The following is a 17,230-nucleotide window of genomic DNA, read 5'->3' on the forward strand; positions in this document are numbered from 1 at the left end:
CTCCCCTCCTTCCCTCCCACTCCTTCCCTCTGTTCTGAGAGAGAAGGTCTTGGTAAATAACTTTTGTTTGTTTATTTTCATTGTTTGTCTAATTTATCATGTTGTATCAAAGTAATATTACTAAAAGTTTTAGGCAGCTACCAAACGGGGAGATTCTACTGCCTGGGAAGATATTAGAAGCATAATGTACAGTATTGTTTAATGGTAAACCCTACTTCCATATGGCATCACAAAAATTGTGACCAAGTCTTAGGTTGCTGATTTATCTTTCTGCCTCATTTACACACAATTGCAGAGTTTCAATTGTTTCTCTTCCTTTGACAACACAACATACATACAATATAATGTTTCTCACCTTTGATCTTTTTTTCATTTATTTATGGTTGGTTATTTAAAATAATGCCAATTCACTTCAAGTATTGGCATCAAATTTTACCGGCTGGTGTACACTAGTGACTCACTTAAGCATCAGTTATTTAACTGGAACTAATGTTGGTGTGAGTAAAATATTTCCATTTACTTGAAATAGATTTGCCAATTTATTGGTTTATTTATTTATTTATAATATACTGTAATACATTAAACACACTGCAAGTATTTTCTTTAATTTATATACTTGTTTTGCGAAAAAGGGAGGCGACCATTATACCTGGTAGGTGAAGTTGACCAGACATTTATGATCATTAAGGATCAAACTCCGAATCCATGACAAATCCATGACGTGACTTCTGTTAATCATTCTCATCCTAAATTTACCACTGTCGGTAGTTTCAAGAATTAACGCAGTCATTTACTGAATATTCTTTGCAAAAAAATAAATTTAATTAATTATTTATAGGAGATAAGTACTGTGATCAGTAAATATACAGATATGCATTACTGACCACCTCCAAACACAAGGACGGCTAAAAATAGCCACAGGCAGTCACAGTCACGGTCACTTTCCCTTTCTTGTCACTGGCAAATGGGGGGGGGGGTGATGATAGCAGCTGTGTTTATTACCGGGGTATATTGTTCTTTTACTGTATGTTAGACTGGTTTATAATACATTTTTATTATTTTAATATACCGGTAATCTTCATTTTAATCCAGCTTCCCAAACGTAAGTTTCAGTATAAAATAATTAGTGGTAGGACCTTGTGAGTTGTTTACCATGTTTCCATCACCACTCTTGACAGCTAAACCGCAATATTTAAGAGGTAAGAATTTTATCTCTGGTGCTTAAGACGACCCCCTAACTTGGGGCTGATTTTTTTTTTTTTTTTTTTTCAAATTCCGTCTTGTAGGTCGAGATATACGGTATTCAACTTCATAGATGATTTAGGGAGTGCTGATCTTGGTGTGGCATTTTTCATCTCAGTCTGTTTATCTAGGTATAGCTATAGTAAAGATCTTGTTTTTAGCTCCTTTTTAGAGTGAAATGTGTCAACAGAATTATTCATCGGTGCCCTTGTTTTGCGTGTAAATTTGTACTTCACACATCTTACCTAAAAATCCGATGTTCTTGTTGTGCTACGAGTCTTTTATTACCTTTTGTAATTTTAAGAGAAGCTTAAGTGTTGTATCTCTTTCTTAACAGAAAACAAATACAGATATTCAGATTATACTTTTCTTGCACTAGGAACCAAGTCCATTGTATGATGATGAATGGGAGTCAGTAGGCAGATTACCAGTGAGAATGTCAGCAAGAATCCCCAGTGGAAGACTGCATTCAGATGTTCCTGAGAGATTAGCAGTCAGAGTACCTGCAAAAAAGAGGTAAGAACTGGAGAAATTTTGGTTGTAAGAAAATCTTTGCAAACAGTAATAATCTCAGTTGATAATTTAATGCTGCAATTTGGGAGTTAGCAAAAAAAATAAATAAATAAATAAAAAATTATATTCTTCATTATCTTCAGGCCCATATATGATGACAATGAAATGGAGCCTATCAATCGTCCCAAGAAGGTAGCTCCTCTGTCATCTGGGCTCATGGCTCGTCTGGATCAACCCCAGCGACCTGCTGCACCTCAGGGAGGAAAGGTAATGGCTTTTGTTTATGAATGAATGTTTCCTTTGATAATTTTGCACCTCATATTTTATCTGTATTGATCTGTGATTTCATAAAGGATAAGATATATCAGACTTTCAACTTCATATTTATCATTTGTTTTATTGCTTTAATTTTGAGTAAAAAATGTTTTAATATTTTAAAATCTCTTAAGCTTTTGTGTAATGCTTGTTTTAGGTACTTGTGACAAATTTACACCATTGTGTGAGTGTAGAAGATATGGAAGAATTGTTTGGAACAATTGGACCAATCCTTTCTGCCCGAATGATAAGGGAGGGTGTTGCTGAAGCTGTCTTCATGAATATAGAAGATGCTTTTAGGTAAGCACAGACATGGATCTTTTGTTTGTCTTAAATCCAATAATTATTGATTGTTTTACTCATATCTATGATGGAAATCCTATTGTAATGAGACAAAACTCACATAGAAGATATACATTTAGGTAGAATATTTATAGTAGGAGGAATGTAAAGAGAGGAAGTTTCGTAGCGTGGCCGGCTAGTTATTTACACTTATTTATCTTATACGTTCTTAAGGGACAACTTCTCAAACACCACTTCGATACAACTATTTATTATTCGACTCAATGACACAGACACATTAATATCAATATTATATCGACGTTACTAGAACATTATATTTACGTTACTGGATACTGACTCTCGGACACAAACATGAATGAATACACTTCCCACAGTAGGTAACTCACCCTAGGGATAGCTCTGACAAAGACTCGCGTGTGACCTGACGGAGGCCCAGCGGGTGCTACTGGACTGTCTCCTATGGGAGGCTCTGCTTAGCTGGTGACGCCGGGGTCTGGTCGGGAAGTCCCCCTCCCGACCTGGGGGGAGGACGAGCGTGACTCTGTGTGAGTGAACAGAATGACGACTCGAACAGGAGAGAGATGAGTCGGATGAGAATAATGAGAGTAAAGTGACCGTGGACGGGACTGCAGGGCCTTTATATGGGGGAGAAACAGCCGGTGATTGACCCCTGCCAATTAACACTAAACTGGTTAGACACTAAACTGGTTAGATATGGACAGCTGTGTTTGCCCAGGTGCGTGGTCATGCCAGGGTGTGTTTTGGCTGGGTGTGGTTTGGGCAAGTCACCCGCTAACTCACTTAATTAGTGGCCGGGGTCAGGTCCCTTGGGTCCTGACCCAGGGTGTGTCAACCTGGTATGCTGGGGTACCACGAGGCCTGTACTGTACTCACTGTTATATGTGTTGTAATTCTCTGGGCTGTAAGCTGTGGTCTGATAAACAATCATTACACTGAGGACAGGTTATGTTGCTGCTGTTCTCAGGATGATGATCTCAGTAAACCTGTCATAAAACTGTATATCATTATTTTTCTCAATATTTGATGCCACCTTTTGATATGACATGAACTCTCTAAATGCCTCACATTTGTTGACATTGAATATTCTGGCTGCCATAACCGACATGTTCCCCCTACCACAACAAGGTCCCAGCTTCAGTATCATTAATGTTCATGACCTAATGAGGCTTAAGTAATACAGTCTAGAGAAGAAATAGCAATTTGCCCTTTATGTTTAACCAGAATTATATTAAGTGTGGTATTATTCTGTAGGTCAGTTGAAGTGTTCAATAACCGCCAGCTTGATGGACAGCCAATGTGTGTGACGGTGGTGACCAAGAAGCCTCCATCCGCTGCTACAGCTCCTCCCCCTCCAGCACCTCCCAGAACACAGACTAAATCTGTTTTAAAAGCTGCCAGGTTGGTACCACATCACTAACACTTTTGTTTGATTATTTGGGTGAAATTTGTTTAATAAAGCTATTCGGATGGTATTTCTTATTTAAGTATAGTTATTTGTAAGTCAGGGCAGCTATGGTCTGGTGAGTATAGTACTGTTTGTAGAAATTTATTGCAGTGTAAATTTAGGTATTTTAACAGATGTGCAATGCATTTCCTGCCATGATTTGCACTGTTCACCACAAGCCTAGATTTAAATTACTTATTCTTACCTGGGAGGTTGCCACCCCATGTATTGGGAAACAGCACTTAGGGTTTTTATTAATGTGATGCTGCTTGTATAGGAGCATAATAGAAGCAACAGAAAGGATGTGTCTTTGAGTTTTTTGTGAAGCAAATAGGATCCAAAGAATAAGAAATGCTGTACCGATATAAGGAGGATAGATGAATTTGTAAGTGCTGTACAGAAATAAGACATACAGTGTTGAGAATATGGTCAGCAAAATATTAGTAAAAATTTGTTGATTCGTGGGGAAGACCAAGAGGATGAAAGGATGAGGATGGACATCCAGGAAGCGACAGTGTACATGAGTGAGAGGAGTTACTGACTTGGGGCCTTGTTGTGAAGGGGGGGCATCATGGCAGAACACATTTTGCTACCGTCTGAATGATTGTGACAGTGATTGAAGATAAAATGTATGTGTGTTTATTCTTGTATCCAGCCACCTCACATAAGGAGGAAAACACTTGAAAGTAAAAATATGCTATACTCAGAGATATATTTTCCAGACAGTGTTGAAAAAAATCTGTGATTGAAATAATTTTGCATAAAAAGGGTACTGAATAGTGTGAGAATATAAGAGAAGGTTATACATTATTTTATCAATCTTTTCGTCCAGTCTACAATGCCTCACTCCTCCAGGAGTCATCCTAATTCTTATTCCTTCCCTCATCTGGCTGCTTAGGGTATGTGTTGGTTTAGGGTGTAGATGGTAATGCAGTACCATTGCTTGCTCATATATAATTAAACCCAAATTCCATGCTAATACAATACTGTACTGTACTTAAACTGTGATTAAACTCGGCTCTCATAATTATGTCCTTGTCACTTAAAAAGTAACATTACCAGGGATTGCTCCCAATATGTAAAGTGTCTATAGCATAAAATTGGCCCTGGCCACCCTAGGTCTTTCATTTTATGATTTTTGCAACATGAGTACAGCCAAAAACAACACTAATGCAATCGGCACCTATTGTATGTTGATAAGTCTCCTGTCACTCTGCCTATCTTGCCTGGAGGGTTGGCAGCCATCATCAGTGGAAGTTGGCTGTAGGGATGGCAGCCATCATCAGTGGAAGTTGGCTGTGGGGATGGCAGCCATAATCAGTGGAAGTTGGCTGTGGGGATGGCAGCCATCATCAGTGGAAGTTGGCTGTGGGGATGGCAGCCATAATCAGTGGAAGTTGGCTGTAGGGATGGCAGTCATCATCAGTGGAAGATAGCTGTAGGGATGGCAGCCATCATCAGTGGAAGTTAGCTGTAGGGATGGCAGCCATCATCAGTGGAAGTTAGCTGGCAGGATGGCAGCCATCATCAGTGGAAGTGGCTGTAGGGATGGCGGTCATCATCAGTGGAAGTTAGCTGTGGGGACGGTGGTCATCATCAGTGGAAGTTAGCTGCAGGGACGGTGGCCATCATCAGTGGAAGTTAGCTGTAGGGATGGTGGCCATCATCAGTGGAAGTTAGCTGTGGGGACAGTGGTCATCATCAGTGGAAGTTAGCTGTGGGGACGGTGGTCATCATCAGTGGAAGTTAGCTGTGGGGACGGTGGCCATCATAAGTGGATGTTAGCTGTAGGGCCGGTGGCCATCATAAGTCAGTTAGCTGTGGGGATGGCCATCATCGGTGGAAGTTAATGGCAGGGATGGCGGTCATCATCAGTGAAGTTAGCTGTAGGGATGTGGCATCATCGGTGAAGTTGGCTGTGGGGATGGCAGCCATCATCAGTGGAAGTTGGCTGTAGGGATGGCAGTCATCATCAGTGGAAGTTAGCTGTAGGCAGACATCTGTGGAAGTTAACTGTAGGGACAGCAGTCATCATCAGTGGAAGTTAGCTGTAGGGACAGCAGCCATCATCAGTGGAAGTTAGCTGTAGGGATGGCAGCTATCATCAGTGGAAGTTAGCTGTAGGGACAGCAGCCATCATCAGTGGAAGTTAGCTGTAGGGACAGCAGCCATCATCAGTGGAAGTTAACTGTAGGGACAGCAGCTGTCATCAGTGGAAGTTAGCTGTAGGGATGGCAGCTATCATCAGTGGAAGTTAGCTGTAGGTACAGCAGCCATCATCAGTGGAAGTTAGCTGTAGGGATGGCAGCCATCATCAGTGGAAGTTAGCTGTGGGGATGGCAGCCATCATCAGTGGAAGTTAGCTGTGGGGATGGCAGCTGTCGTCAGTTTAAGTTAATGAGGGATGGCGCCATCATCAGTGGAGATTGGCTGTGGGGATGGCCGCCATCATCAGTGAAAGTTAGCTGTAGGGATGGCAGCCATCATCAGTGAAGTTAGCTGTAGGGATGGCAGCCATCATCAGTGAAAGTTAGCTGTAAAGTTGGCAGTCATCATCAGTGGAAGTTAGCTGTGGGGATGGCAGTCATCATCAGTGGAGGATTAGCTGTAGGGATGGCAGTCATCATCAGTGGAAGTTAGCTGTAGGGATGGCAGCCATCATCGTGAAAAGTTAGCTGTAGGGATGGCAGCCATCATCAGTGAAAGTTAGCTGTAGGGATGGCAGCCATCATCAGTGAGGATTAGCTGTAGGGATGTGGTCATCATCGGTGGAAGCTAGCTCTGTAGGGATGGCAGCCATCATCAGTGGAGAGTTAGCTGTAGGGATGGCGAGTCATCATCAGTGAGTTGGCTGTAGGGATGGGCGTATCATCAGTGAAAAGTTAGCTGTGGGGATGGCAGCCATCGTGGTGGAAGTTAGCTGTGGGGATGGCAGCCATCATCAGTGAGTTAGCTGTAGGGATGGCAGCCATCATCAGTGAAAGTTAGCTGTGAGGGATGGCAGCCATCATCAGTGAAAGATTAGCTGTAGGGATGGCAGTCATCATCAGTGAAGTTAGCTGTGGGGATGGCAGTCATCATCAGTGGAAGTTGGCTGTAGGGATGGCAGCCATCATCGAATGGAAGTTGACTATATGGATGGCAGCCATCATTGGTGGAAGTTAGCTGTGGGGATGGCGGTCATCATCGGTGGAAGTTGGCTGTAGGGATGGCAGCCATCATCAGTGAAAGTTAGCTGTAGGGATGGCAGCCATCATCAGTGAAAGTTAGCTGTAGGGATGGCAGCCATCATCAGTGGAAGTTGACTATATGGATGGTAGCCATCATTAGTGGAAGTTAGCTGTAGGGATGGCAGCCATCATCAGTGAAAGTTAGCTGTAGGGATGGCAGCCATCATCAGTGAAAGTTAGCTGGATGGATGGCAGCCATCATTAGTGGAAGTTAGCTGTACGGATGGCAGCCATCATCAGTGGAAGTTAGCTGTACGGATGGCAGCCATCATCAGTGGAAGTTAGCTGTAGGGATGGCAGCCATCATCAGTGGAAGTTAGCTGTAGGGATGGCAGCCATCATCAGTGGACATTACATATTCCTTACAGTACATGTTGTTCATAAGGGGCAGAGTAGGTAACCCTTATTCACCAGTTAAGGGTTAAAGGCTTTATGTACTTGTTTCACATGGAATACTGCTGTCACTTTAGGGAGGAGGGCTTGGGTCCCAGCCCCTATGAGAAGATCATTAAGTAATCAATCAATTAGAGCACTGTCCTCATCTGATGGTTGGCGACCACAGTCCTCCCTGGGGTTATTTTTACAAATCCTTTAAGTTTTTATATCTGTCTGCCTTCCCCTGGCCCTCTTTCCCTCATCTTTTTCCAATCACACTCTTGGGATTCGGTAGGTGCTCTCCCACGATATGCTCGGGTCTGTTGCTCACCTCACCACACGAGAGATAATTGTACATAATGAATCATAGCAAGTTTGCTATTTGAGATAAAAAGATGGGGTTTTCTGCATTATCATTGTAAATAAATTATCTACAAACAGTTTTATATAAGTAATAATGATAAAATAATTATTTCTATACGTAAACGCGAGTAGAACACAAAATTGTTGTTTATGCTGAATGAAAATTTTTATACACTATGTTATATCTTCGTTATTTCATGTGATTGCAAGATGGGCCATAATCTTTTATAAAGCGTACATGTTTAGAAAAAATAGTAATAGAAGAGAATTTGTGAACAAAATAATATTTCACTAGGGCGAGGCATCAGGAGGCACCACACTATTACCACGTGGTGCAATGTCCTTGCACTTTTTACGTTTCTCCACCCCTTCACTCTTGCCAGCAATGCGATGCATGGTTCAAAACTCTCACAACACTGTTATGAATAAATAAATTCACTGTGATGCACGAGAAATCAGCACAAGCTAAAAGAATATGCGTGGGAAATGTAGATCAACTTTATATCCTGGGTCCTTTAGACAACTTGGAATGTAGTCTACGTAGTTGCCAGATTATGCTGACATTGCCAAATGCGTGTCTACCATTCATATGCAGACCTAAAAAAATTATTTTAATATTTGGCTTCTATTTATCCTGAAGTTTTTGCTAATCTTATTCTTAGTAATGGTTTCACGAGTGTTTCGAATTATATGTATATTTGATAAAACTTGTACAACCTCTATTCTTTTGTTTCTGACCACCCTGCATTGTGTGGGAAAAGCTTGAAAAAATTAAAAAAGAATAGAAATAAATCCCATATTAAAGAAAGTAAAATATATTAAAACAGCATTTTTTGTGACCACTGGTGTTCTTTTCACTGCACTTACTGTACAGCCGAAGTGGATACCAGTGGCCATCAAAACTGCACCACTATTTATTACTGTATACAGTTGTTCATCTCATATAATGTGAATTTGATCTCTGGGGCTTATCATTCATGTTACTGTAAATCCTTCCAAGTATAATAAGTACAGCTCCTCCCCGACTTACGACCTACTCGACTTACTTCCACCCGCACTTACGACCTGCCTCAGTCGTACCAAAATTTGGTCAAATTACGTATTTTCGAGTCCCAAAGTCAGTATACAGACAAAATTTTCATCTGTAATTCACTTTAAAATGGCTGGCAAGCTTAAAAGTGAATGTTTTGTGGTGCTGAGAAGAAAAAGATACCCCCATTTTAGATTTTCTCTGTATTATTTAAGCATTTCCGACTTAAGACCATTTCTACTTATGACCTGGATGTCGGTCCCTAACCCTGTCGTAAGTCGGGGAGTAGCTGTATAGTACAGGTATAGTATGTTGCATTTGGAGATTAGGTATACAGTGGTCCCTCGGTTAACGAACACAATTTGTTCCACAGAGTCATTCGTTAACCGAATCCATTATTTCAATGGGATATTGGGTAATTGGTTCCAGCTCACAGAAAGTACACAAAGTAAAGCCAAAAATGCATAAAGTCAGAAACACTCTTAAAATTCCCGTCAATCGCCCTTAAATCATTATATACAGTATATACGTACATATACACTCTTACTCTTAAATCACTGCTGTAATGTGATACAGGTGATTAATTTTTATCTCTTATGCAAAATATGACGTTTATATTCAAATTGTTCACTCTCTTGCAAGGATTCCAGCAATGCAAATTATATTCTCCTAACTTTAGTCTGAGATATTATACAGTATGATAAAAACTGTAAGCCTAAAACCCTGGCTGGGCGGAGAGAGGGAGTGTGGGGGGGGGTGGAGCGGGAGGTGAGGTGATAGGTTTGACAGTTAGCGCCGAAGGTCTAGTGAAGTATTTATTTGTTTATTTATGTCGTTTAGATTGAGTTTTTGTTTTTTGCTTTTAAAATTTCATAGAAGTAACTGGGGAAAATATAATTTACATTGCTGGAATTCTTATAAGATAGTTATTAATTTGAATGTAAACATACAATAGTTTGCACTAGACTAAAATTTTAATACAGTCATGCGCCGGTTAACGTCCAACCGAACAACGTCGGACCGCATATACCATGCCCCAAAAGTGACGTCTGCTGGACCACCACTCCACGACTCCCTGACGGAGACATGATGATCCTTCCCATACTGGTCAGATATTATGTGTCAAAGGAATATGCTTCCTTACTTAGGCTTTTTTAAGCATTTGCCTACAGGTGAAATGTTAACCTACATCTATTGAGGATAAAATCTTTCACCGACAAATTGACAATAACACATTTGCTGTAATCAGACATATCTAGTGGCCTCAACAATTGCAACCCCAGTTGCAATTGGGGTTGCAATTTCAAATTCTGTGGCTTTACTAAAAATAGTAAACTTTCTGGTGCACTCTAAGATTAAGAGAGAAAACAGAGGACTCGGGCGTCCTGATGTGAGAGAAAACGGACTCGTATGACGGGGGACCAAATAAAAAAAAGCATAGCTACATGTTTTGTGGACTACAGTATTAAGCGTACCCTTTTCCTCACTTTGTAAAAAAGCATAGCTACATGTTTTGTGGACTACAGTATTAAGCGTACCCTTTTCCTCACTTTGTAAAAAGGCATAGCTACATGTTTTGTGGACTACAGTATTAAGCGTACCCTTTTCATCACTTTGTAATAAACCTAGCCATGCTTATGTGTGTTTATGATATTTACCATAACATTACAGTGACCCCTCGTTTAACGAACACCTCGGTTAACGTAATTTCGATTAACAAACTGCCTTCCATAAGCATCTTCAATTCGGTTAACGAAAAAATATTCGGTTAACGAAGTTCTTACGAACCGACCTCAACATATTTTCGCTTGCACTGACCGGGCAACCAGCTTTAGTATCAGTCCGCCAATACATTAATCAGTTCTAGGGCTTAAATTCCTTACTATTTTAGTAAATATCAAGAAGTTTATACTATTCAATAATTTTAAAAGTTTAATATTCAATTTTTTAGTCATTTTAACAATTATTGAACATAATTGAAGGTAAAGTGACTAGTTTAATGTGCGGCATCCAGCCTCTTAACACAGCAAACAGGAGTTAGTCTCTCTCTGTTTTCACTGGAGGTAACATCTTGCTTGAGACTCTCTTCAACTAAATGCTTTTTTTCTGTGTTTCCAAGCAAATTATTGGTCTTTTTGAAATATATTTTACATATTGACAATATATAATGCAGTGCAGTGTTGATTTAAAGAAAATAATCTTGAATTACACCAAGAGAGCTAAAATTTTATGGGTGAAATGGTGCCATGGGGTGACTTCTCTTCCACCCCAATGCCTTCTCTTCTTCCTTCTCCTCCACCCCCATTCTAAATCCCATCATCATCATCATCCAGGTGCCTTCTACATACACACCTCAAAGTAAGTTAACTTTTCTACCATTTTTGTTGAATTTAGGAAATTTTCGGTGAGCTGGAACCAATTACCCAAAAACCCATTAAAACAATGGTTTCGGTTAACGAACAACCTTCTGGAACGGATTGAGTTCGTTAACGGAGGGGTCACTGTATATATATATTTAGTGGGTCTAAATGGTCGTAAAATGGGAAACTTGGGATTGGGTCTTGGGTAAATGAACCAATTAGAATAAATCCCCTAGGTTCTGTACTTTTGTTATCGGCAAGGTCCCAATTAGGCGGGATAACCAAGTGATGACTGTACTGTATATACTTGTGACACTGGCCAGTTGCTTCTGGTGTTATGGTACAGGGGTACCAAGTGACAGCATTAGGATCCCGCTTCCTTGATCAAGGAATAAACAATTAAAATTTAAATTGAAAAAAAAAAAAACCATTCAAATAAACTACTATCTTACTAGAATCCCTCCAATGTAAGTTATATTCACCCAGGTCGTTTGGGTGGAAAATTATGAGAAGAGCTTAGTCACTCTTAAGTAATGATAAATAAACACGCAGGCCTTCAGCGCCAACTGTCAAATCTTATCTCAAGTAAATAAATAAACAAACAAACACCAGACATTCTGTCACCTCACCTCCCACCCCCTCTTCCCACCACCCTGTGTTCAAGATAAAAGATTGGTGATTTCTTTATGTTTATTTTATATAATATCTCGGACTAAAGTTACGATAATATAATTTGCATTGCTGAAATCCTTGCAAGACAGATTAATTTGAATATAATCGTCATATATTTTGCTCAAGATATAAAAAATGTACAGGTAGTTCTGCTATAACACGATAATTGTGTTCTTGTAAAATATCGTGTTATAGAAAATCGCGTAATAGAAATAACAGGGCTTATGGAGAAAATAGGGTTAGGTGCAGATTACTGGAAATCGAAAAAATTTAGTAGTTAGCCTAACACAAAGGATAGCACAGTCTAAATAAATGTTACATTCATATCTAATAATGAAATCATACAGTAAATGTAACACTTTACTTGATGGGGGAGAAGGGTGATTTTGAGGTTGATAAAATCGAGCTTGTCTTCAATTGTGTTCTGACCTCACTAGGGGAAAGGTCACGGCAGGGTTAGCTCCAGAGGGATAATTATCAGATATGGCCAGTGATATGTGCGGTCTTGGGTATGAGAGTTTGTTGACCAAACTGGAGTGGTCCACTGAAGAATTGGCGAGGGCCAAGTTAGAAATTGAGAGGGCCACGTTGGAGAACCTGAAATTAAGGAAAGAGCTGGCGAAGTTAAAAGGAGAGGCTGGACGAGTAAAGCCAGTGTCTGACGAAAAATCAAACGAGTGGAAAGTCGTGAGTAGTGGGAGGACCAAGCTGGTGGTCAAGAAGCACTCAAAGGATACGACAACAACGACAACAACAGCTAAGTGTACCAACCCGTTCAGTCCCTTGATAGACGAATTGGACGTTAGTACAGTCAGGGACAGGGATGACAAGGAAGGTATAAAAACTTTAATTGTTGGTGACTCACAGGTAAGGTACATGGACAGGGCCTTTTGTGGTAAAAACAAAAATAGGATGAGGGTGTGTTTGCCAGGAGCTGGGGTGGGGATATAGTTGACAGGATGGACAATATCTTGTCTGGTAATGGGAACAAACCCATTATCTGCCTCAGTGCAGGAGGCAATGATATTGGCCGGTGTAGGAGCGAGGAACTTCTTGATAAGTTCAAGGCAGCCATAGATCGTATTAGGACTAAGGGAGGGATCCCTATCATATGCGGTGTCCTGCCTAGAAGGAGAGTTGGCAGTGAATGGTTGTCAAGGGCAGTTGGTGTTAACGACCGTCTTGACAGATATTGCAAGTCAATATCAGTCCCATTCATTGACAACTGGGACAACTTCTATGGCAGAAGGGACCTTTATGCTAGGGATGGGGTGCACCTGTCTAGGGATGGAGTAGCAACCCTGGCTGGGGCTCTAGAGGGGGCAGTTCAAAAGATATCGAAGTCTTTAAACTGCTAAGAGAACATAGGGGCACGGGGGTGGAGGAGACTGCAGTGGGAGCGGGTAAACAAGGCGAAAGATTACAGGGAAATAGTGTTAGGAATGATGACAAAACTAAATTAGACAGGGAGTTTAAAACTAAACGCGGTAAGGGAAGGACTCAGAACACGACTAACTTAAATGTATACTACGCGAACAGTAGAAGTATGAGAAACAAAATGGATGATATTAAGGCCTTGGTATGTACCGAAGAAATCGATATAATTGCATTCACTGAAACATGGATCAACCTAGACACACGTGAATTACCAGTCGAATACCAAATTGCGGGTTACAAACTGTTCCATACCGATAGGCAGACCAGGAAAGGAGGCGGAGTAGCAATCTATGTTAGGGATAATCTGAAGTGTGAAATAAATAAGGAAATAAAAACTGAGAGGAATACAGAAACAATTTGGATAGAATTAAGCGACGGTCGGGAAAAATTAATCACAGGGTAATATATAGACCCCCCAATCTTGATAGCGTCAATGAGCGACTTATCTGGGATGAAATGCGCAGGGCTTCCATACACAACAAAGTCTGTATAGTAGGCGACTTTAACCTTGGCCAAATAGATTGGACTGTCCTTACGGGTAACTCAGAATCAGAGGATTTTCTCGAGACGATCCAGGACTGTTTCCTAAGTCAACATATAACCGAACCCACACGGGGTAATAATATACTGGATTTAGTTCTGACGAACAGAGAAAACCTCATTAGCAATGTCGAGGTAGGGAACGAACTTGCAAACAGCGATCACAAAGAAATTCGATTCCAGTTAGATTTTCAGGGCAGACGTAAAGAAAATTCCACTAAAGTACCAGATTTCAGAAGGGCAAACTTTGACAGTTTAAAGAGGCAGCTGAGAGAGGGGGTGTCGCGCTTGGCCGTGAACCTGACAGATGACACCGACCTGATAACGAGATCTGAGATTGCCGAGTTCCACGATAATTTAAATAGTGAGTTACTTAATGCACAAAGGCAGAACATACCATACAAAAAACTCAGATCAGACAACAATGACCCTAAATGGATAAATAATTATTTAAAGAACATCATTGGCCAAAGGAAGGCTATAGGTAGAAGGATAAATCGTGGCGAAATTCACCTCCGGGACTATTATAGGGTATTGGCGAGTAGAGTTAAAACCGAGATAAGGAAAGCAAAGAGGAATAATGAGGTAAGGATAGCAAGGGAGGCGAAGACAAACCCCAAAGGATTCTACCAAATGTATCAAACTAAAACACGAGAAAAGATTGGACCAATACGGTCAGACTCCGGCGAGCTCACTGATAACGACGGAGAAATGAGCAATAATTTGAATAAATATTTTTCAACAGTTTTCACCACCGAAAATCTAAACATGATACCCGAGGCACCGACTCTATTCAGAGATAGTGAAGAAAACAAATTAAGTGAGATAGTAGTGACTAGTAACGATGTTAGTAAGCAAATAGACAAACTAAAGCCTAATAAGTCACCTGGTCCCGATGAGATATTTGCCAGAGTATTAAAGGAATGTAAGGAAGAGCTTAGTATGCCCTTAGCAAAGTTGTTTAACATGTCCTTAAAACAGGTGTAGTACCAGAATCCTGGAGGATAGCTTAACGTAATACCGATGCCAAGAAGGGGGATAGGATCACTATCTCTAACTACCAATCAGTCTGAATATCATTAGTAGGCAAATTACTGGAAGCAATCATTTCAAACTCCTATTCGAAATCACCTGGAGAAGCAACTGATTGATCAATGATTCCCAGCATGGCTTCACAAGCGGACGTTCTTGCCCAACTAATCTATTAACATTCTTTTCATCAGTTTTCGAATCGGTGGACGAGGGGCACAATTATGATGTGGTATATCTCGACTTTAGCAAAGCCTTCGACAGAGTCCCCCACGAAAGACTAATTAGAAAGGTAGAAGCTCATGGTATCAAAGGTGACATCCTTAAATGGATTAGGGCGTGGTTACAGGACAGGAAACAGCGAGTGAGCATTAACGGCACTAAGTCCCATTGGAGCAACGCTGCGGAGTTCCCCATGTCAGCATTGGGACCATTATTGTTTATTATATATGTAAACGACATAGATATCGCATAGACAGCAAGACAAGAATTTTGCCACTAATACTAAATGGACGGTTAGTCAAATCTGAATTTGAGGACTCGCAAAACTACAGGAAGATTCCAAACAAATTCTTTTGAATGGTCTAAAAATACAGATGAAATTAAACGTTTCCATAAAACAAAAAGCACTTTAGTATAGGAGATGTAAACAGGGAACCAGATACCAGATGAACAACAATGCCATAGAGAAATCCGACTGTGAGAGAGATTTAGGAGTAATGATAAGTAGGAACCTTAAACCAAGTAAACAATGTGTTTTTGCTCGTAACAAGGCTAATAAAGTACTTGGGTTCATACAAAGGAGTGTTAGTTACAAGACTAGCTAGGTCATCCTAAAACTGTATCTTGCTCTTGTGAGACCACACCTGGATTACGCAGTTCAGTTCTGGTCACCGTATTACAGAATGGATATAGAATCCTTGGAAAGAATTCAGAGGAGAATGACAAGACTAATCCCGGGCATTAGGAACCTTGAGTATAGAGACAGGTTAAAGCATCTTAATTTGCACTCCCTCGAGAGACGTAGAGCGAGGGGCGACCTGATAGAGGTGTATAAGTGGAAGACAGGGCTAAACAAAGGGGACATTACAAAGGTACTCAAATTATCCAACCAGGAGCGAACTCGTAACAATGGTTTTAAATTAGACAAATTTAGATTTAGGCGTGAAATAGGTAAACACTGGTTTGGAAACAGAGTAGTGGATGAATGGAACAAGTTACCAAATATCATCATTAACTCGAATACGCTGAATTGCTTCAAACATAGGTTGGATGCTCATATGAGCAATAGGGGTTGGGTGTAAACGGGACTGCCCAGTATGAGCCAATAGGCCCGCTGCAGTTTCCTCCATTCTTATGTTCTTATGTTCTTAAGTGTTATATCCTTTCTTTTACGATCATCACCGGGAATTCTATCACCAGAACGCTTCTTGTTGATATTCTTCTTTACTATAGGAAGCAAAAATCGCGTTATATCAAACAAGCGTTCGCGTTATACAAATATCGTTCCTAATTCATAAATCGCGTTAGAGCAAATTCGCGTTATCAAAACACGCGTTATAGCAGAACTCACTGTAGTACAATAGTGTACAATACTGTAGTACATTTAAAAAAAATCTGCTGTATTTATGGGTAGATTTACATAAATTTCTTCATGTATTTTCATACATTTACATGCACACACCCTACTAAAAGAAACGTAAAAGAAATACTGTAAATGACTTTAGTGCAAAGCTGGAGTGCACATGTACTAATTTGATTCCGGTACTAAAATTGTTATGTCTAGTGCGAATTACAACATGTTTATATTCAAATAAATCAGTATCTTACAAGAATCCCAGCTATGTTAATTATATTCTCCTAGGTCATATCACTGGCATTTTAAAATGAGAGAAGCTTAGTAGGACTGTTAAATAAACACACAGAGACCTTCGGCTCAAACTTATCACCTCAACCCCCCCACCCCCCCAACCCCTCGCTGGGTGGCGTTGCTGGTTCCGTCAGAACCCCCTCCCTCCCTCCCCAGCCAGGCTTTTAGGCTTACAGTTTTTATCTTATATAATATCTCAGACTAAAGTTAGGAGATTATAATTTGCATTGCTGGAATCCTTGCAAGACAGCCAATAATTTGAATATAAACGTCATATTTTACTCAAGAGAGAAAAATTGTTGTACATTAGTGTACAGTACTGTAGTACATTTTATAAAAAAAAATTTCAACTGTATTTTTGGGTAGATTTACATAGATTTCTTAGTGCAAAGCTGGGGTGCACATGTACTAATTTGATTACGGTACTAAAATTGTTTTGTCTAGTGCAAATTATAGCATGTTTATATTCAAATTAATCAGTATGTT

At 40.3% G+C, this 17,230-nt stretch overlaps 1 protein-coding gene across 3 annotated transcripts in view; it reads left to right on the forward strand.

Moving 5' to 3' along the window:
• Positions 1–17,230, forward strand: part of LOC121863613 — a 48,121-nt gene that overhangs the window by 20,885 nt on the left and 10,006 nt on the right. For all 3 annotated transcript variants that reach the window (XM_042362348.1, XM_042362349.1, XM_042362350.1), the window contains exons 7-10: positions 1,622–1,758; positions 1,899–2,022; positions 2,228–2,370; positions 3,646–3,792. In XM_042362348.1, coding sequence (XP_042218282.1) covers positions 1,622–1,758; positions 1,899–2,022; positions 2,228–2,370; positions 3,646–3,792 — 551 coding nt within the window. The remainder of the gene's footprint in view (positions 1–1,621; positions 1,759–1,898; positions 2,023–2,227; positions 2,371–3,645; positions 3,793–17,230) is intronic.

The sequence above is a fragment of the Homarus americanus genome, unplaced genomic scaffold (genome assembly GCF_018991925.1).
Source record: "Homarus americanus isolate GMGI-L3 unplaced genomic scaffold, GMGI_Hamer_2.0 scaffold41366, whole genome shotgun sequence".
NCBI lineage: Eukaryota > Metazoa > Arthropoda > Malacostraca > Decapoda > Nephropidae > Homarus > Homarus americanus.